Consider the following 16,793-nt stretch of genomic DNA (forward strand, 5'->3'; position numbering starts at 1 on the left):
GAATGAGGGATGGGGATACAGCTGGGATACAAAGTGAATGAACTGTAATTAATATAAAAATAAAAATTAAAAAAATAACAACAAAAAATTATAACTTTATTATTTTGGCCTGAGTTCACAATACTTCCACAGTCAAAGCATCAAAGTTGTTGCTCTGCTTCGTAATCAATCACCTTTCCACCTGGCTAACATCCTCTACTGTTTAGTTAGGAAGTGAGGGCTAAGGTCCTACCAGTAGGAGATAAATCCATGTAAGACAGAGTATCTGGAGATTAGTTCAATATTGTATGCACAAAACAAATTACTAACCCTTGATCTTCATCTATGTCTTGTGATTTATGCCTTGATAATATTAGATGAATTACAAAGAAATAATTGATTTCAAATTCAGATGGAAATTGCTGTCTTTGATGCAGAAAGATTTTAAATTACTTGGCTAAGTCACATCAAGGTTATATGAACTCAGTAATTGCTTTGATAGTTATTTTCTATACAGAAGTAAACAAACAAAGTATTGGAGGAATAGAGTGATATCAGAAATTCCTAATTATTTTAATATTGAAGATTGTCTGAAAGCTCACATAATTTTTTAATGGGAGAGGTTTAGTTGGTATCTTTTAATAATGTCTGCATAAGAATATTATAAACCTTAGAAATACTAAATTAAAGTCATAAACCATTGCTTTTTTGTAGTTAACAATATGTATATATCTTATTACTAGTTGGTTATGAATAATATATATATTAAGAATTTCACAAAAACTTAAGAATAGTCTCCATGTCCCAAAGCAATAGTTTAACTAAAGAAAAGGATTTCATTAAATCATTGAGGTTTCTGCACTAACAAACTGCGATAGAAACAAGATGGGTCTACAATAGGATATTAATCATCTAATATTTCCAGTGAACATATAAAGGCGCTGGACTTTAACATTTATCCATATCACAAGCATATTGGTAAATTTGCATAACTTAACAGGTAAATTGCTTGCTGTCAAAATATGTGCTAAAAATATTATGTTCTACAATGATCAAAAAGAAAAGAAATCTATGGTTAACTTAGTTTTTAATTTTGTACCAGAAGACAACTGAATTTTTTTTTTTTCTGGCTGTTAATTGGATTGCAACTTGTTCCCTAGTGCAAGGACACATTTTGACTTGTCTTAAGAGACAAATGAGACTTATTCACACCAACTTGGATGATGATGGAAGCTTTTTTTCATTATTATTAATTAAAGTTTATTCACTTTGTACTCAGACTGTAACCCCTCCCTCATCTCCTTCCGGTCCTTTCCTCCCTCCATTCCCCAAACCCCCCTCCTCTACACAGTCCACTGATAGGGGAGGTCCTCCTCCCCTGCTATCTGATCCTAGCCTATCAGGTTTCATCAGGACTGTCTGGATCCTCCATCTTTGTGGGTTGGCTAGGTCGCCCCACCTGAGAGAAGTGATCAAGGAGCAGGCAACCAAGTTCATGCCAGTGAGTGCCCCTGCTCACCTACTAGGGAACCCCTAAGGAGACTGAGCTGCATCTGAACAGAGGTCCTAGGTCCTCTTCATACATGGTGCTTGGTTGGTTCATCATTCTCTTCAAGACAACCCCACCTCTGCCCTGTGCCTAGATTTTTTTGGTTCTGTTGTTCTCCTTGTGGAGTTCCTGCCTCTCCAGGTCTTTCTATCTCCCCTTTCTTCCATAAAATTTTCTGCACTCTGCCCAAAGTTTGGCTATGAGTCTCAGCATCTGCTTTGATACCTTGCATGGTAGATAGAGTCTTTCAGAGGCCCTCTGTGGAAAGCTCTTGTCCTGTTCCCTGTTTTCTCCTACTTCCAATGTCTGTCCTGTTTGACCTTCTGACTGAGGATTAAGCATCTTCCCTAAGGTCCTCCTTGTTGTTTAGCTTCTTTAGGACTACAGACTTTACTATGTTTATCCTATTTTATATGTCTACTATCCACTGATAAGTAAGCATATAACTTGTCTTTAAGCTTCTGAGGTACCTCACTCAGGATGATCTTTTCTAGTTCCCACTATTTGCCTGCAAATTTCATGATTTCCTTGTTTTTAATCCCTGAGTAGTATTCCACTGTGTAAAGGTACCACAGTTTCTGTATCCATTCCTCAGTTGAGGGGCATCTGGGGTGTTTGCAGGTTCTGCCTTTACGAATAAAGCTGCTAATAACATGGTTGAGCAAATGTTCTTGTTGTGTACTTGAACACATTTTGCATATATGCCTAGGAGTGCTATAGCTGGATTTTTGAGAAATCACTATTCCTAAATGTCTGAGAAAGCACCAGGTTGATTTCCAAAGTGGTTGTACAAGTTTACATTCCAACCATCAATGGAGGAGGGTTCCCGTTTCTCCACAACCTCTCCAGCATGTGTTGGCCCTTGAGTTTTTGATCTTAGTTTTCTGATGATATATGATGGAATCTTTGAAATAAAGAGCTTAGCCAAGCATGGTGGCACATGCCTATAATCCCAGTACTTGGGGAGGCAGAGGCAGGTGGATCTCTGTGGGTGCGAGTCCAGGAGAGCCAAGGCTACACAGAGAAACCCTAACTCAAAAAATAAAATTTAAAAAAAATTGAAATAAAGAGCTTTCCCCATTTAGTTAGCAGTAACAAGGCAATGATGTCTGCTTTATTTTCCTTAACATCTTTTTCCATCTGAATGTCAGTCAATTTACAGCTTCTTTTTGCCAGAAACTTAAAATTCAATTCATTACAACACTATCATGAGGTATTTCTTTCCAAACTATCACTTTTATCATACTCAGCCAAGAATTTTGAAATTGTAGAGCTCTGTCAAGTAGTTAATTTGGGCATCTTATTAAAGCAAGTAACTTTTTATTTTTCCAAAGTTTTGGATTTGTAATATTATAGTGCATATGATTATATATGCATATATATATATATATATATATATATATATATATATATATGCTTTGTGAACTATGTATTTATTTGGAGTGTTATTAAGTATTGGGTGATTTTTTAGATTTCTGTTACAATCCTTATAATATATAATTATATTTTGCTTAATTTGTTGTTTTATTAATGAAAGGCAATTCAATTGGATAAGAATATAACACAGAATTTAACTATAGATCCACGTATTTTTAAAGTATTACTTACTTTTATCTTAGCTTGACCTATGTATGTAAAGCTGGTTTCTGTAATTTTAGTCTCTTTAAAGTGATGTAAGAAGGAGACCTAGCCTGGAAAAGTGTGGAAAACATAACTGACAGCCAGTGCTCAATTGTCTACAGACTGAGTGCCTCAAAAATCAGAAAATAATCCAGCAAGTCTTTGTTCACTTGTTGAATTTGCCCTGTCTGCTCCTCTGATTTTAGTGGCTGGAGTTTGAAATCACAGTCATTGTACAATGACTTTAACAGAGTACAACTTTTTGTGCATTATTTGCTATTCAGCTTCTGTTGGACAAGGTCTGATGGAAAGAAAGAAAGAAAGAAAGAAAGAAAGAAAGAAAGAAAGAAAGAAAGATCTCAGATGACACCTTTTCAACATCGTAAAAAAAGACAAAATAAATACAATATGCCTAAAATACTTCTCTTTAGTCCATACAGTATTTGATAATTTTCTTTTGTGGCTGACAGTATTTAAACGATATCTGTTCTGATGTAATAGTTCAAAGCATAAAATTGTAGCAATAGAGGCCTTAGCAGGAACATCCACCTTCACGGAAGATAAAAAATAAAAATAAAAACTGGTGGGAAGAATTAACTCTTAGATGAACACTGGAGTAATTTCAGATTGGTTAGCAAAGAAAACATGAACACTATGAAGAACCAGATAAGCAACATCCACAGCTTCAGGGTCAAGATAAAGGGTTCTGGGGAAAAGCTTCAGCCCGACTCTAGGTTCACTTGATGACAGCACTGTGGAATGCTTCTTGCTGTACTAAGTGAGCTCACGGGAAGTCTGCTCCAAGGTTCTAGACAAAGTTGTTCCAAGGTGTTCTTCATGCATAGCACTTCTCCAGAGACCCATCTGGCCAGGGTAAGAGCTTCCTTGAGCCATAATGTACTAACAACTGTACATTAACTTAACTGTACAAAAACTTAGTGAGCAGCCTGGATGTCCAGGAGTTAGTCCTTAGGGAGGGCAGAACATGCTTTTCGAAGAACTGTGTATATCCACTAAGTTTTTCAACATCATAATTAGGATATATAGGAGACAAAATAAAATCTCAGGGCACTCTTAGGCCCACTGCTTCCATGGCTCTGTTCTCTACTTGCTCTTTCTATTCCCATGGCTGTGTCTGTGTTCTCATTAAATACACCCCGGTTTCTTCAGGTACCATAGCAACAGAAATAAGAAGAAAGATGTCTACTGTATGCCTGAAAGAAAAGACCACTTAAAGTTTAAAATCATTTTAATTTTACTGTAGATAGTGATTTTTTTTCTTGATTTTATAAATGAGCATAATGGTACCTGACACAGTGTTTTGTAAAATATACATATTTTGGTACTCAAAATAGTTTTATTTCCTCCCCACACCATCTTTATCTTTTACTTCCTGTGGTGCACCTCTTTCCCCCCTCCTCCTCTTTTCCCTTCTGCCATCCTGAACAATTATTATCCACAGACTGTAGTGTTAAGAAGTAATTCAACAGTATTTTCATTTTCCTTTCCACTGAATAACTTTCACATTTGTTTGGGGTTTGATATATAGAAATGACAAAATACTTTTACAGTTTCAAAACATAATTTGTCAAAAGACAGTTCTTCCTCCATCAAAAACAAGGAATTTACAATCATCATAAGAAAGAATTTTATTATTATTATTTATTTTTAAAGCAATTCAATGAAACTGGTAGCAAAATGATACATAGACAATAAACCAAATAAATTCCTGAAGGGTCATGAGCACAATTACTTCATGTTTTATCTTCATGTACAAGTGTAATAATTGTTAAAAGGCAACAATTTTTTTGAATGTCTTTAATAAGCATCTTTTATTCTTTAAATATCTGGAAAGACTATAAACTATCCTTGTTATAGCAAGCAATATGAATTCTGTCAAATATTAAATTTGGACTAAAATTCATAATAAAAAATAATTATTTTAAAATTTAAGAAACAAAAGTTTTAGTTTTATAGGAAATATAATCATATCCTAGCTTAAAATCCCAGTCTTAGCAACTGTCATAATGCAAAAATACTAAACTTCAGAGCTCATTGGGAAATAGAAGACTTTTTGAAATCTAACATTTATTCCTAAAAGAACTGCAATGGAATAAAAAATGTCAATCTAAAGAAATATCGTACTTGACTAATCTTATCCAAAAGAAATAAGTCAGTATATTCATATATTTTTATCTCTTACATACATTAATTCAATTCTGCTTTCAATTTTAACGTCATGTGGTGTGTTTTTCAAATTTATTTCACTTTTAGAATATACACCTTTGAACACAATCATGACTTTTAAGACATGCTCTCAATTTTAGGCAACATTTTCTAATCATACTTCTCTGAAAATTAGAGCACATCCCTCTGTTTTGAGGAAATTCATGTTTTTCATATTCCTAATTATGGGTAATGTAAAGTACTGGTAATAAAAAGTACATTATATAATTCTCTTGTCAAATGTAAAATGGATAGAAAATTTCATTTTATGTTTTATGTTCTTATTTTGCTGTATAATTATTAGAAGGACATAAGGCGTCATTTTTAAAAGAATTTCTTTTTCTTTTCTATGATCTGTTTCATTATGATAAGAAAGAACAAAAATATTACATGAATTATTGTAGGTTGCAGTCACTCAGTGTCAAGTTTGTGAATAAAGAAATAGATAAAAATTAGAATTTTGAGTTTGCAAATGTACCAATATATCTCTCATGGGAACACTTTACTACTCTATGAAATTTGATAAACTCCATATGTATTTATTATTTTGTGAGTTTTAATGCATTTATGAAGAAGAAAAAATAGGGAATAAAGACCAAAAAATAGCACTCCAATAGTTACGTTATATTAAAATTTTCTGTCAAATTCTGAATAGTTCATATTAAATTTAAAATACAGGGAATGTCTATGCTAGTGATGTTCTTCCTTATAATGCTAAGGTATAGATATATTTTATTATTTTACATTAAATCAAACTAAGTGTGAGTATTTAATATTAAAGACATTTGGAGAATGTTTAAGGTTTTTAAAGTGTCCCCATGGTCCATAAAATGTATAAATACTCTTTTTCAACTTTAAGTAATTTTCCTAGTGAATTTTATTATATAGCAGAATGAAAAACATTAAAACCCAACAGTAACGGAGGTCATTACTGCTCATCTGACATATACAGGTAATATTCCAGTTCTCACATTCATATTAGCTGAAAAGATATGCATTGTTTTCTCTATGGTAGGCATTATTTAGGAGAACAAAAATATTTTCTCTTAAGTACACTTTTCTTGCGCAAAATGTGCAGTAGATGTAAAATTACCAAAAAGCTCAGGTGCGTAATATTTTTCTGTGTTTTAGTTCCTTCTGTAAAATTAAACATGCTGTGGATATCACAGATTCTATAATGAATACAATAACATATGGAAAGACAGACATTAATGACTCTAAAGATCTATTCTGAAGCAAACTATGATGCTTAGACTGAAGTCAACTACATAAGTTAGTGGTTAATCTCTAGACAGAGATAAGCATACATTCTTAATGGGCTCAATTTTAGAAACAGTAATTTAAAACAATATAGTGAAATATTTAATTATTAAAAGAAATCCAGTCTTCTGTGTCCTTGTGATATACTGAACATAGGCAGATTTTTTTTTTAATTTTCATACATCCTAGTAATGTAATAGTTTAAAATTGGCTGCCTACAGTTCTGATTATTCTTAAAGAATTAAATATCATATTTTAAATTTCTGCATCTTATGTTTATTTTCCGAATCTCCCACTGATGAAATTTAAATATTAACCAGAGGAATGTCAATAAATACCACTTTAGGTCTCAAAATGATCTGTACTACTAAGACAATAAATTTTGTTTCTAAATACAAGAAAAGTGAGAAATTGAATACATTCCAGTCAGGTTCTTGGGACCATCTGCAACCCTTTAGTGATTTCAAGCAAGATCCTGTAGGGAAAATAATGTCTCTTATTTTCTTTTCATCAGAGTTGTGTTTCCTCCCGAGAATCTTGAACAGCAGCATTGCAGATGCTGTTTTTCCTACTGGGTTCACTGTTCGGAAGGTAGGACAGTGGATCGGGTCGGATCAAATATCTACCGAAGAAAAACAAAGCAAGAAGCTGTATTAATAAATCAGGGAAACCCTATTTCAAAGTGTCAGTTGAAATATTCAGTTATTATGTGTTCTATCTGTAAATTATCTAAAATGTTACTGTATAAACAACTGATGGGAAGACTCACTGTAATTAGCCTTTCATGATTAGGGGGTAAATACTAATGAATGAAGTATCGCTCTTTCAAATTATAAAGCTTAATTGGTTAAAACTCCATAATATATTTTTATTTCTACTTTCTACCATAAACTGGCTATTTTCTATTAATACCTATATTATAACCATCATTAAATCAGTGATTCATTTGCTCTTTTCCTTATTTTTATCATTCATATACTTAAGAATTTGTTGTAGGTGATTTGAAACATCTAATTTACATATTTAACCACAATTATGGTCACAGTTATGGGAAATACGCCAACATTTGGATTACTTGGAAAATTGTTCATTTGGTCTAAGATTTGCTATTTAAGAAAAGAATACTGAAGTACAAAAGGCAACTTATATTTTTAACTTCTTCTCTTTGTTTGTTGGTTATTCAGTGTTATTTGGTCTTATTACGTAGTTCTAACTGGCCTGGTGTTCTCGCTGTAGTCCAGGCTGGCTTCAAAATTGCAGAGATATTCCTGTCTCTTTCTGCAACTGCTGGGGTCACCATGTGATTCTTCCAAAACCTTTCTTAATAAATTGTATAAGTAAGCAAGAAAATTTGAAAAGAAAATAACATTTGACAAACTCAAATGTGCCATTAATATTCAGATTTGTTTGAGGGGAGGATTCTTCATTCTATGAAATCATATGTGGCATTATTAAATGCCAGAAGTTCATCACATGAAAAATAAACACACAAACAAACAAACAGTCTAAATGACCTCTGTTCTGTCAAAGACTATAAAATAACTTATTGAACAAATGTAAAGAAGAAAAGGGATTTCTAAAGAGCTCCCAAAGAGAAGAGAATGGATAATACTTTATTAAGGGGTTTGGGCTGTTTATTTTTATTTTTTATATTAATTACAGTTTATTCGCTTTGTATCCCAGCTGTAGTCTCCTCTCTCATTCCCTCCCAATTCCATCCCCCCTTCTCCTCCCAAGCCCTCTCCAAGTCCATTGATAGGGGAGGTCCTCCTGCCCTTTCATCTGACCATAGCTTATCAGGTCTCATCAGGACTGGCTACCTTTCTCTCCTTTGTGGCCTGGCAAGACTGTTTCCCTCTCTGGGGGGGAGGGGTCAAAGAGCAGGCCACAGAGTTCATGTCAGAGACAGTCCTTGTTCCCACTACTAGGGAACTCACTTGGATACTGAGCTGCCATGTGCTACATCTGTGCAGGTGTTCTACGTAATATCCATGAATGGTCCTTGTTTGGAGTATCAGTCTCAGAAAAGACCCCTGTGTCCAGATTTTTTTGGTACTGTTGCTCTCTTTGTGGAGCTCCTGTCCTCTCCAGGTCTTACTATCTCCCCCTTCTTTTAAGATCCCTGCACTCTGCCCAAAGTTTGGTTATGAGTCTCAGCATCCACTTTGATATACTGCTGGGTAGGGTCTTTCAGAGGACCTTTGTAGTAGGCTCCTGTCCTATTTCCTGTTTTCTCCTTCTTCCAATTTCCATCCTGTTTGTCTTTCTGAGTGAGGGTTGATCATTCTACCCAGGGTCCTCCCAGAAAACAGAATTACAAAGACCATGCCAAAACTAACTAATAGGCAACAACAGGCAGTGAGGAAGAGCTGTTCCTTGGTATATTTAGAAAGGGAGTCTGGCTAGACAGCAGGTTAGTCCAGGAAGTAGTGGTAGGTGAAGTTAGAAGAAAGAATGGCAGCAAAGAGATAATGAGACTTAAATAATGGCTTTCTAGGATAGTATATCCAGGGGAAGATAAAAGCAGAATTCCACATTACTATAATAATTTCAGAAGGAAGTACACAAAGGAATAAGAAACTAATTTAAAAATGAGTACTTAGCAGTGATTGTACTCTTCCTAAACCCTGAAGGGAAAAATATTCATGCAATACAGCCCTTCATACATATGATGGATGAGACAACTGAAAGCACATAGTCCAATTTCTTCAATCAAATAAAAGTTGAAATTAGTGTCCTTGGCTCTATTATTAGGATTTCACTATCTAGGCACACTGCTTTCTAATTACTTGAAATTTCAATAGCATTGTAGATCAATGAAGAAAACTAATAGCACACATTAAATCTTTTAATGACATTTCATCTAGTGATTTATTGTTTCAGAATCAAATTAATGTTGCTTCTTCATTTGGAATAAACTTCTAGAAGCAAATTTTTAGGAAAAAAACACAAAAAGTAAAGTATAATAATTCATTATCCAGTAAATCCAATGGTGTGACAAACACTGCTTTCCACATTATATTGCTACAAACCAGAGTTCAACAAAGGAGATTCTTTTGTTTCTCCTTTGATTGTCACAGTAGGTATGACACTGTGCCACAGCTTGAGTTCTGCTGAGCTTTTGGTCAATGCCACAACTACAGTCACTGCAGTATTGTGAGGACCACATTTTCATGTCACTTAAGTTGATTATTTTAATTAAATTTAGAAAACTGTTCAGAGAGCAGGAAATTCCTTGCACACATTTCTGGTTTACTAGATGTACTGTAAATACATGTTCTGGTCATAGTCTGAAAAGTTTCATAATTCATTTGAAGTCATAAACATACATATATGATAGAAAACATGTTCATAGAGCCAAAAGATTAACAATACCAACTTCAAACATACTGTTAAAATTAATCATGCACAGTTGATGTGGTAGGCTTGCTGTATTGTGGAATACAGATAGAGTGACCCTAACAAGGGAACAAACAGAAGGATCAATTATGATTGTTTAGAAAAAGAATGTTCAAATTAAGTTTGGATATTTTCTAAAAAAAAAAAAAAAATGCTCTTTAAAATTGGTTTAAAGGAAAGAAAATGTACAAATATGGATGATAAATAAACTATTTGCTAAATTTCATTATAGTAACATACCTAAACAAGCCTTCACCATGGAGCCAGTACACTCTAAAGTTTTCCCACAGAGTTTTATCCTTTAAAAATTCAACATCATCAAATATAATTTCTGACAAGCTCATCAAAACCCTAATATATTAAAGTCATGCTCATCTGAAGACCAACAGGGACAACTAACCCAGTCCCATGGGGGCTTTCAGAGACTTAGACATCAACTAAGGGCATGCATAATCTGAGCATAGGCTCCCTGTACACATGTAAGCAGACGGGCGGCTTGGTCTTCATATGGAGCTAGTGGCAAGTGGAGGAGGCCTGTTTCTAACAGGGACTCTTTTGCCTGCTTTTGAATCACTTTCCTCTGGCGAGACTGCCTTGCCTGGCCTCCAGGGATGAAGATAAGAGCAGTACTGATGTGACTTGATGTGCTGGGGGAGGTTAATACAGAGGGAGGTGGCTCCCCTTTTCTTAATTGCAATCTTGAGCAAAATCAGAAAGCAGGCACCATTACATGAGGAACAAATGGTAGTGTTTCACTAACGGTCATGTTGCAAAATGCATTCTAAATACTTACGTTTATATCCATATATTTCTTTTGTTGTTCACCATGGTCAAAGAAGTTTTTTTTTTTTTTCAAGCAGGCAGAAGTAAATGGAGTGATGTCACATTCCATATACTTCACCAGGAGCTGAGGTACTACTGGCAGCTGATTGCTGAGAGACAGAGAGCTACATATCTTTAGGGATATGGTCACTGGTAGATTGTCCATGTACAAATGGATGCACATAGTTAGCACTTATTTGACTCAGATGGTTAAAAATATGAGTAAAAATATAAACAGGACACAAAAGGCAGAAGGGATATGTGTTGAATAGTTCCAAGAGGAGTTAGAGGGGGGTGATATGAAGGATCTGATTACTATTCATTCTATATGTGGATGACATTTTGAATGCCTACATAAAATTATTAAAAATTAGTATAAATGGACATAATAAAAATACAGTATGTATTTATTAGGATTTTGTTATACTATCTACTAGAGAGGAAATCTTGTTTGACTGATATATTAAAAATTTAATTTATCCTCAAAATGCTAACCATAATATTAATAGATACGCAGCAATTTTACTGCCAAGTGCATCCCTAAGAGAAGTGAAAACACGCACCTATAAAAATGTCACAATAGTATGTTGGATGATGTCTTTGTGTACTCTGTAAAGATTGTCTATATTACTCAAAAGCTGACTTCTGTGGCAGAGATCTGATTACAGGTCATTATTATGAAGCATCTCCTGACTCACTATTTTGTAAACTTTGTCTCTAGCACCTTCTGGTTGGTTAAGTTAAAAAGCTAAACAACCAATATTTGGGCAGGAGATGAAGGCAGAACTGAACACAGTGAGAGGGTGTCAGGTGGAGATCACATAGGAGAGTTACCGGTGGGATACTGATAAAGAAGCAGGTGCCAGAACAAAACTAAGATGGCAAGTAATAGGTCACCTGGTAGGATATAGGCCAGGCCAGTATTGTCTGGTTAGAACAGCTGAGTTTCTGCCCCAACATAGTGCCTAAAACTTATAATAAATAGAAAGGTCTCCATGTCATTAATCAGAGCAAGGGCAGGCATAGAAAACCATATGTTACAATACCATATCCCAAGAGTAAATATCCAGAAATCAGTGTTAAATAACAATGCTGTGAAAATAAAATGTGTCCAATCCACAGTGAATATTATTTGGAAGTAAAGCGACTGTAGTAATGCCACATAATTAATCCTTTATTATATTTTTTCAATGAAGAAATAAAATAACAAAGAATACCTGCCATATGATACTATTTACTTGAAAGTTTATGGCTACAGGAAGGCCTGTAAAGACAGAATGTGGATTAATGAGTGAGCACAGCAGCAAGAGTGGGAGGGCAGAAGACAAGGATGGATTGCTTAACCCATTTGGTGGTGTAGGACTTCTTTAAGGAGGACTGAAATGACCCAAATTGTATCATGATGATTTTTGCATAGCCACAGGATATATTTAAAGACATTGACTTGCATATTTCCATCAATGTGATCCACTATATAAACAAACTGAAGGAGAAAAACCATACGATCATCTCCTTAGATGCTGAAAATCCATTTGACAAAATCCAACATCCATTCATGTTTAAAGTATTGGAGAGATCAGGGGTACAAGGCACATACCTGAACATAGTAAAGGCAATATACAGCAAGCCTATAGCTAATATCAAACTAAACAGAGAGAAACTTAAAGCAATCCCACTGAAATCAGGGACAAGGCAAGGCTGCCCATCTCTCCATATTTCTTCAACATAGTTCTTGAAGTCCTTGCTAGAACAATAAGACAATTAAAGGAGATCAAGGGGATACAAATTGGAAAGGAAGAGGTCAAAGCATATTCCCAATGTATAAATTGTATGCTTTTTATCTTAAAAAATATTTAAATGTATCTTCTATTATAATAAATATAAAGATATACAAAGTAATTAAATTTACTCCTACAAGAAAGTAGAACCCAGTAGCACAAAGAAGATAAAGGAAACTTATCAAATGGAATGGTACCAAGGCAAAAGGTTGTGGACAGTGAAAGAATGATCAACAAAATAACAACTATAAAGTGGGAGATAGTTTTTGAAATATTTGTTTAAAAATTGTTAGAATATTTAGACTGTATGGAGAGTTCAATCAAAGTAACAACATCAAAACCCAAAGTATGAATGCAAATAAAAGATCTACAAATGGCAGGAAGCAATAGTTCTCATACAAATTCCCAATAAGAATATAAAAAATATTCTAGAAACATCCAATCATTAGATGAATACAAATCAAAAATAAAATGATTATCTCACATCTACTAGAACAGCTATTATTAAAAAAATAGAGATCAAATATTGCTAGAGATGTAGGAAAACAGAAATTCTTTTTGGGAATGATGAGAGCTACAATCTACTGGCAGATAGGTTTCGGAGCTTTTCTTCTAGGGGTTATGTTGTTGGTCAACTGAGGAGGATGATCTAGTCCCCATAACATATTCCTAGACAATATGAAATGAAGAGAGGGAGATCAGCACAAGCGTTCCTTGCTTTGGATCTGAAGGCAGTGGTAAGTTACCTTAAACTCCTGCTGCTGTTATTTTTCCAACATAGTGGCTGGGGTCTAACACGGACTGAAAAGCAGGCTTTCTTAATAATTCTATTGTGTAAATGTACCACAATTTCTGTATCCATTCCTCATTTGAAGGACATCTGGATTGTTTCCAGCTTCCGGCTATTACAAATAAAGCTGCTACAAACATGGTTGAGAATACTTTGGATATACACTTGAGCATACTTTGGATATATGCTTAGAAGTGGTATAGCTGGATCTTTTGTTTTTTTAAAGAACTTTCTTAGTGTTTATAAGTATTATTTAAAAAATTATTATTATTATTTATCACAATTTATTCAATCTGCATTCCAGCTGTGACCCCCTCCCTCGTCTTCTCCCAATCCCACCCTACTGTCCCTATGCCCCTCCCCTAGCTCACTGACAAGGGAGTGGAAGAAGCTAAGCAAGAAGAAGTACCCTGGGTAAGATGCCCAATCCTCATGCAGAAAGGTAAATGGGATGGATATCGGAAAAGGGAGAAAACAGGGAACAGAACAGGAGCCTTTTAGAGAGGGCCTCTGACTCTACCCAGAAGGGTATTAAAGCAGATGCTTAAACTCATAGCCAAACTTTTGGCAGAGTGCAGAGAATCTTATGAAAAAAAAAAAAAAAAAAAAAAAAAGAGGAGATAGAGGAGCAGGAACTCCACAAGGAGAACATCTGAACCAAAAAATCCAGCCCAGGGGTTTTTTCTGAGACTGATACTACAATCAAGAACCATTCATGGAGATAACCATAGAACCCCTGTACAGATGTAGCCCATGGCAGCTCAGTCTCCAAGCAGGTTCTCTAGCAAAGAGAACAGGTGAACTCAGTGGCTTGCTCTTTAATCAGACCACAAGAAAGATAATGCAGCCAGTCCTGATGATACCTGTTAGGCTAGGGTCAGAGAGAAGGGGAGAAGGTCCTACCTTATCAGTGGACTGGGGAAGGGAGGAGAAGAGGGAGGGAGTGTGGGGTTGGGAGGGGATGAAGGAGGGAACTATAGTTGGGATGCAAAGTGAATAAATTATAATAAAAAATAAATTCAAAACAAAAATTGCTAGTCTAGCTGGTGGTGGCGGCACACACCTTAAATCCCAGCACTCAAGAGGCAGAGACAGATGGATTTCAGTGACTTTGAGGCTAGCCTGTTCTACACAGTGAATTCCAGGACAGCTAAGGTTAAAACAGGAACCCTGTCTCAATTTTCTTTCTTTTCTTATGTTTGCACTATCAACTGTAGAAGAATTGTTTCGAACTTACTGATGCACTTTTGTTCATATGCAGGTAAGCCACCTATTACTACATCCATGAACTTTGTTCACTAACTCCCTTTTCAGGGTCATCTGGGTTTCCATTGTTATATTGCTCAAGCAATATATTGCTTGAAATACTTCATGTGCCTTCTATGCAGAACATTTTCTTTCACCATTTTTCCAGTCCTGGAATGTCCTCCACTACCCAACAAAACAAATCCTATGTAAATTTCAGAAGGTACTTGATATCTCCCATTCTTTGTATCTCCTCCACCTTGAAGTAATGTCTTTCTCTTTCAACTCAGTGAAGCACCACTTAACATTAACATAATCAAAGAAATTTATTACATGACAAAAGTCACATCTTATTTTTAATTTCTTGTGATTAACCTATAATTTTAACTAGGTGCAAACTCTTTGAATTATGGAAAACTCTCATTATACCTTCTGTATCCCATTTTCAGGAGGGTAGTGTCATTACTATTCTATATGCACAGTTTATCCTTTTAGTATCATAGCTCTTAATGGGTCGTGTGAGTTATAGTCATATATCAGATATCCTGCATATAAGATATTTACATTACAACTCAGAAGAGTAGCAAAATTACAGCTATAACATGGCAACAAAATAATTTTATGGTTGGGGATCACTACAACAGGAGGAGCTATATTAAAGGGTCACAAAATTAGGAAGATTGAAAACTACTTTTTCAGGTCCCTCTCTCAGACCCTTTTCTACTCTATTCTGTTGTATTTTATATTTGCTTGAGGAAATTTAACAATTGTTAGAAGTATATATTGTTTCCAGGGTCTAGCTATTACAAATAAAGCTGCTATGAACATGGTTGAGTAACTTTCCTTGTTGTATACTTAACCATATTTTGGATATATGCCTAGGAATGGTATAGCTGGATATTGAGGAAGTGCTATTCCTAACTGTCTGAGAAAGCACCAGATTGATTTGGAAAGTAGTTGTACAAGTTTACATTCCCACAAGCAATGGAGGAGGGTTCCCCTTTCTCCACATCCTCTCCAGCATGTGTTATCTCTTGAGTTTTGATCTTAGCCATTTTGATGGGTATAAGGTGAAATCTCAGGGTTGTTTTGATTTGCGTTTCCCTGATGACTAAGGATGTTGAGCATGTCCCTCAGTGGAGGAATGGATACAGAAATTGTGGTACATTTACACAATGGAATACTACTCAGCAATTAAAAATAAGGAAATCATTAAATTTTCAAGCAAATAGTGGGGATCTAGAAAAGATCATCCTGAGTGAGGTATCCCAGAAGCGGAAAGACACACACAGTATATACCCACTTATAAGTGGATATCAGATATATGATATAGGATAACCATAATAAAATCCGTACACCTAATGAAGCTAAGCAAGGAGGACCCTGGGTAAAATGATCAGTCCTCACTCAGAAAGACAAACAGGATGAACATTGGAAGAGGGACAGGAACCTAATACAGAGAGCCTCTGAACGACTCTACCCAGCAGTGTATCAAAGCAGATGCTGAGACTCATAATCAAGCTTTGGGCAGAGTGCAGAGAGTCTTCTAAAAGAAGGGAGAGATAGTAAGACCTGGAAAGGACAGAAACTCCACAAGGAGAGCAACAGAACCAAAAAATCTGGGCACAGGGTTCTTTTCTGAGATTGATACTCCAACCAAGGATCATTCATGGATATAATCTAGATAACCTAGAACCCCTGCTCAGATGCAGCTCAGTATCCATGTGGGTGCCCTAGGAAGGGGAACAGGGACTGTCTCTGACATGACTCAGTGGCTGGCTCTTTGATCACCTCCCTCTGAGGGGAGAACAGCCTTGCCACTCCACAGAGGAGAACAATAGAGCCAGTCTTGATGAGCCCTGATAGTTTAGTGTCAGATGGAAGGGGAGGAGGACCTCCCCTATCAGTGGACTTGGATAGGGCATGGGAGGATATGAGGAAGGGAGGGTGGGATTGGGAGGGAATGAGGGAGGGGGCTACAGCTGGGATACAAAATGAATAAATTTTAATTAATATAAAAATAAAAATTAAATTAAGTTCATGTTAGAAATAATCGTTGTCCTACTTACTAGGGAACCCACTTGGATACTGAGCTACTATGGGCTACACCCGAGCAGCAGTTTTA

The 16,793-nt window shown here is 35.5% G+C and overlaps 1 protein-coding gene across 3 annotated transcripts in view; it reads right to left on the reverse strand.

Annotated features, from left to right (window-relative positions):
• Nucleotides 1–4,379: 4,379 nt before the first annotated feature.
• Nucleotides 4,380–16,793, reverse strand: part of Kcnt2 (potassium sodium-activated channel subfamily T member 2) — a 377,298-nt gene continuing 364,884 nt past the window's right edge. For all 3 annotated transcript variants that reach the window (XM_055624693.1, XM_055624692.1, XM_055624691.1), the window contains one exon: nt 4,380–7,256. In XM_055624693.1, the coding sequence (XP_055480668.1) occupies nt 7,145–7,256 (112 nt within the window). In that variant the 3' untranslated portion in view covers nt 4,380–7,144. The remainder of the gene's footprint in view (nt 7,257–16,793) is intronic.

Source organism: Psammomys obesus, unplaced genomic scaffold, assembly GCF_907164565.1.
Source record: "Psammomys obesus unplaced genomic scaffold, mPsaObe1.curated_primary_1811, whole genome shotgun sequence".
Taxonomy (NCBI): domain Eukaryota; kingdom Metazoa; phylum Chordata; class Mammalia; order Rodentia; family Muridae; genus Psammomys; species Psammomys obesus.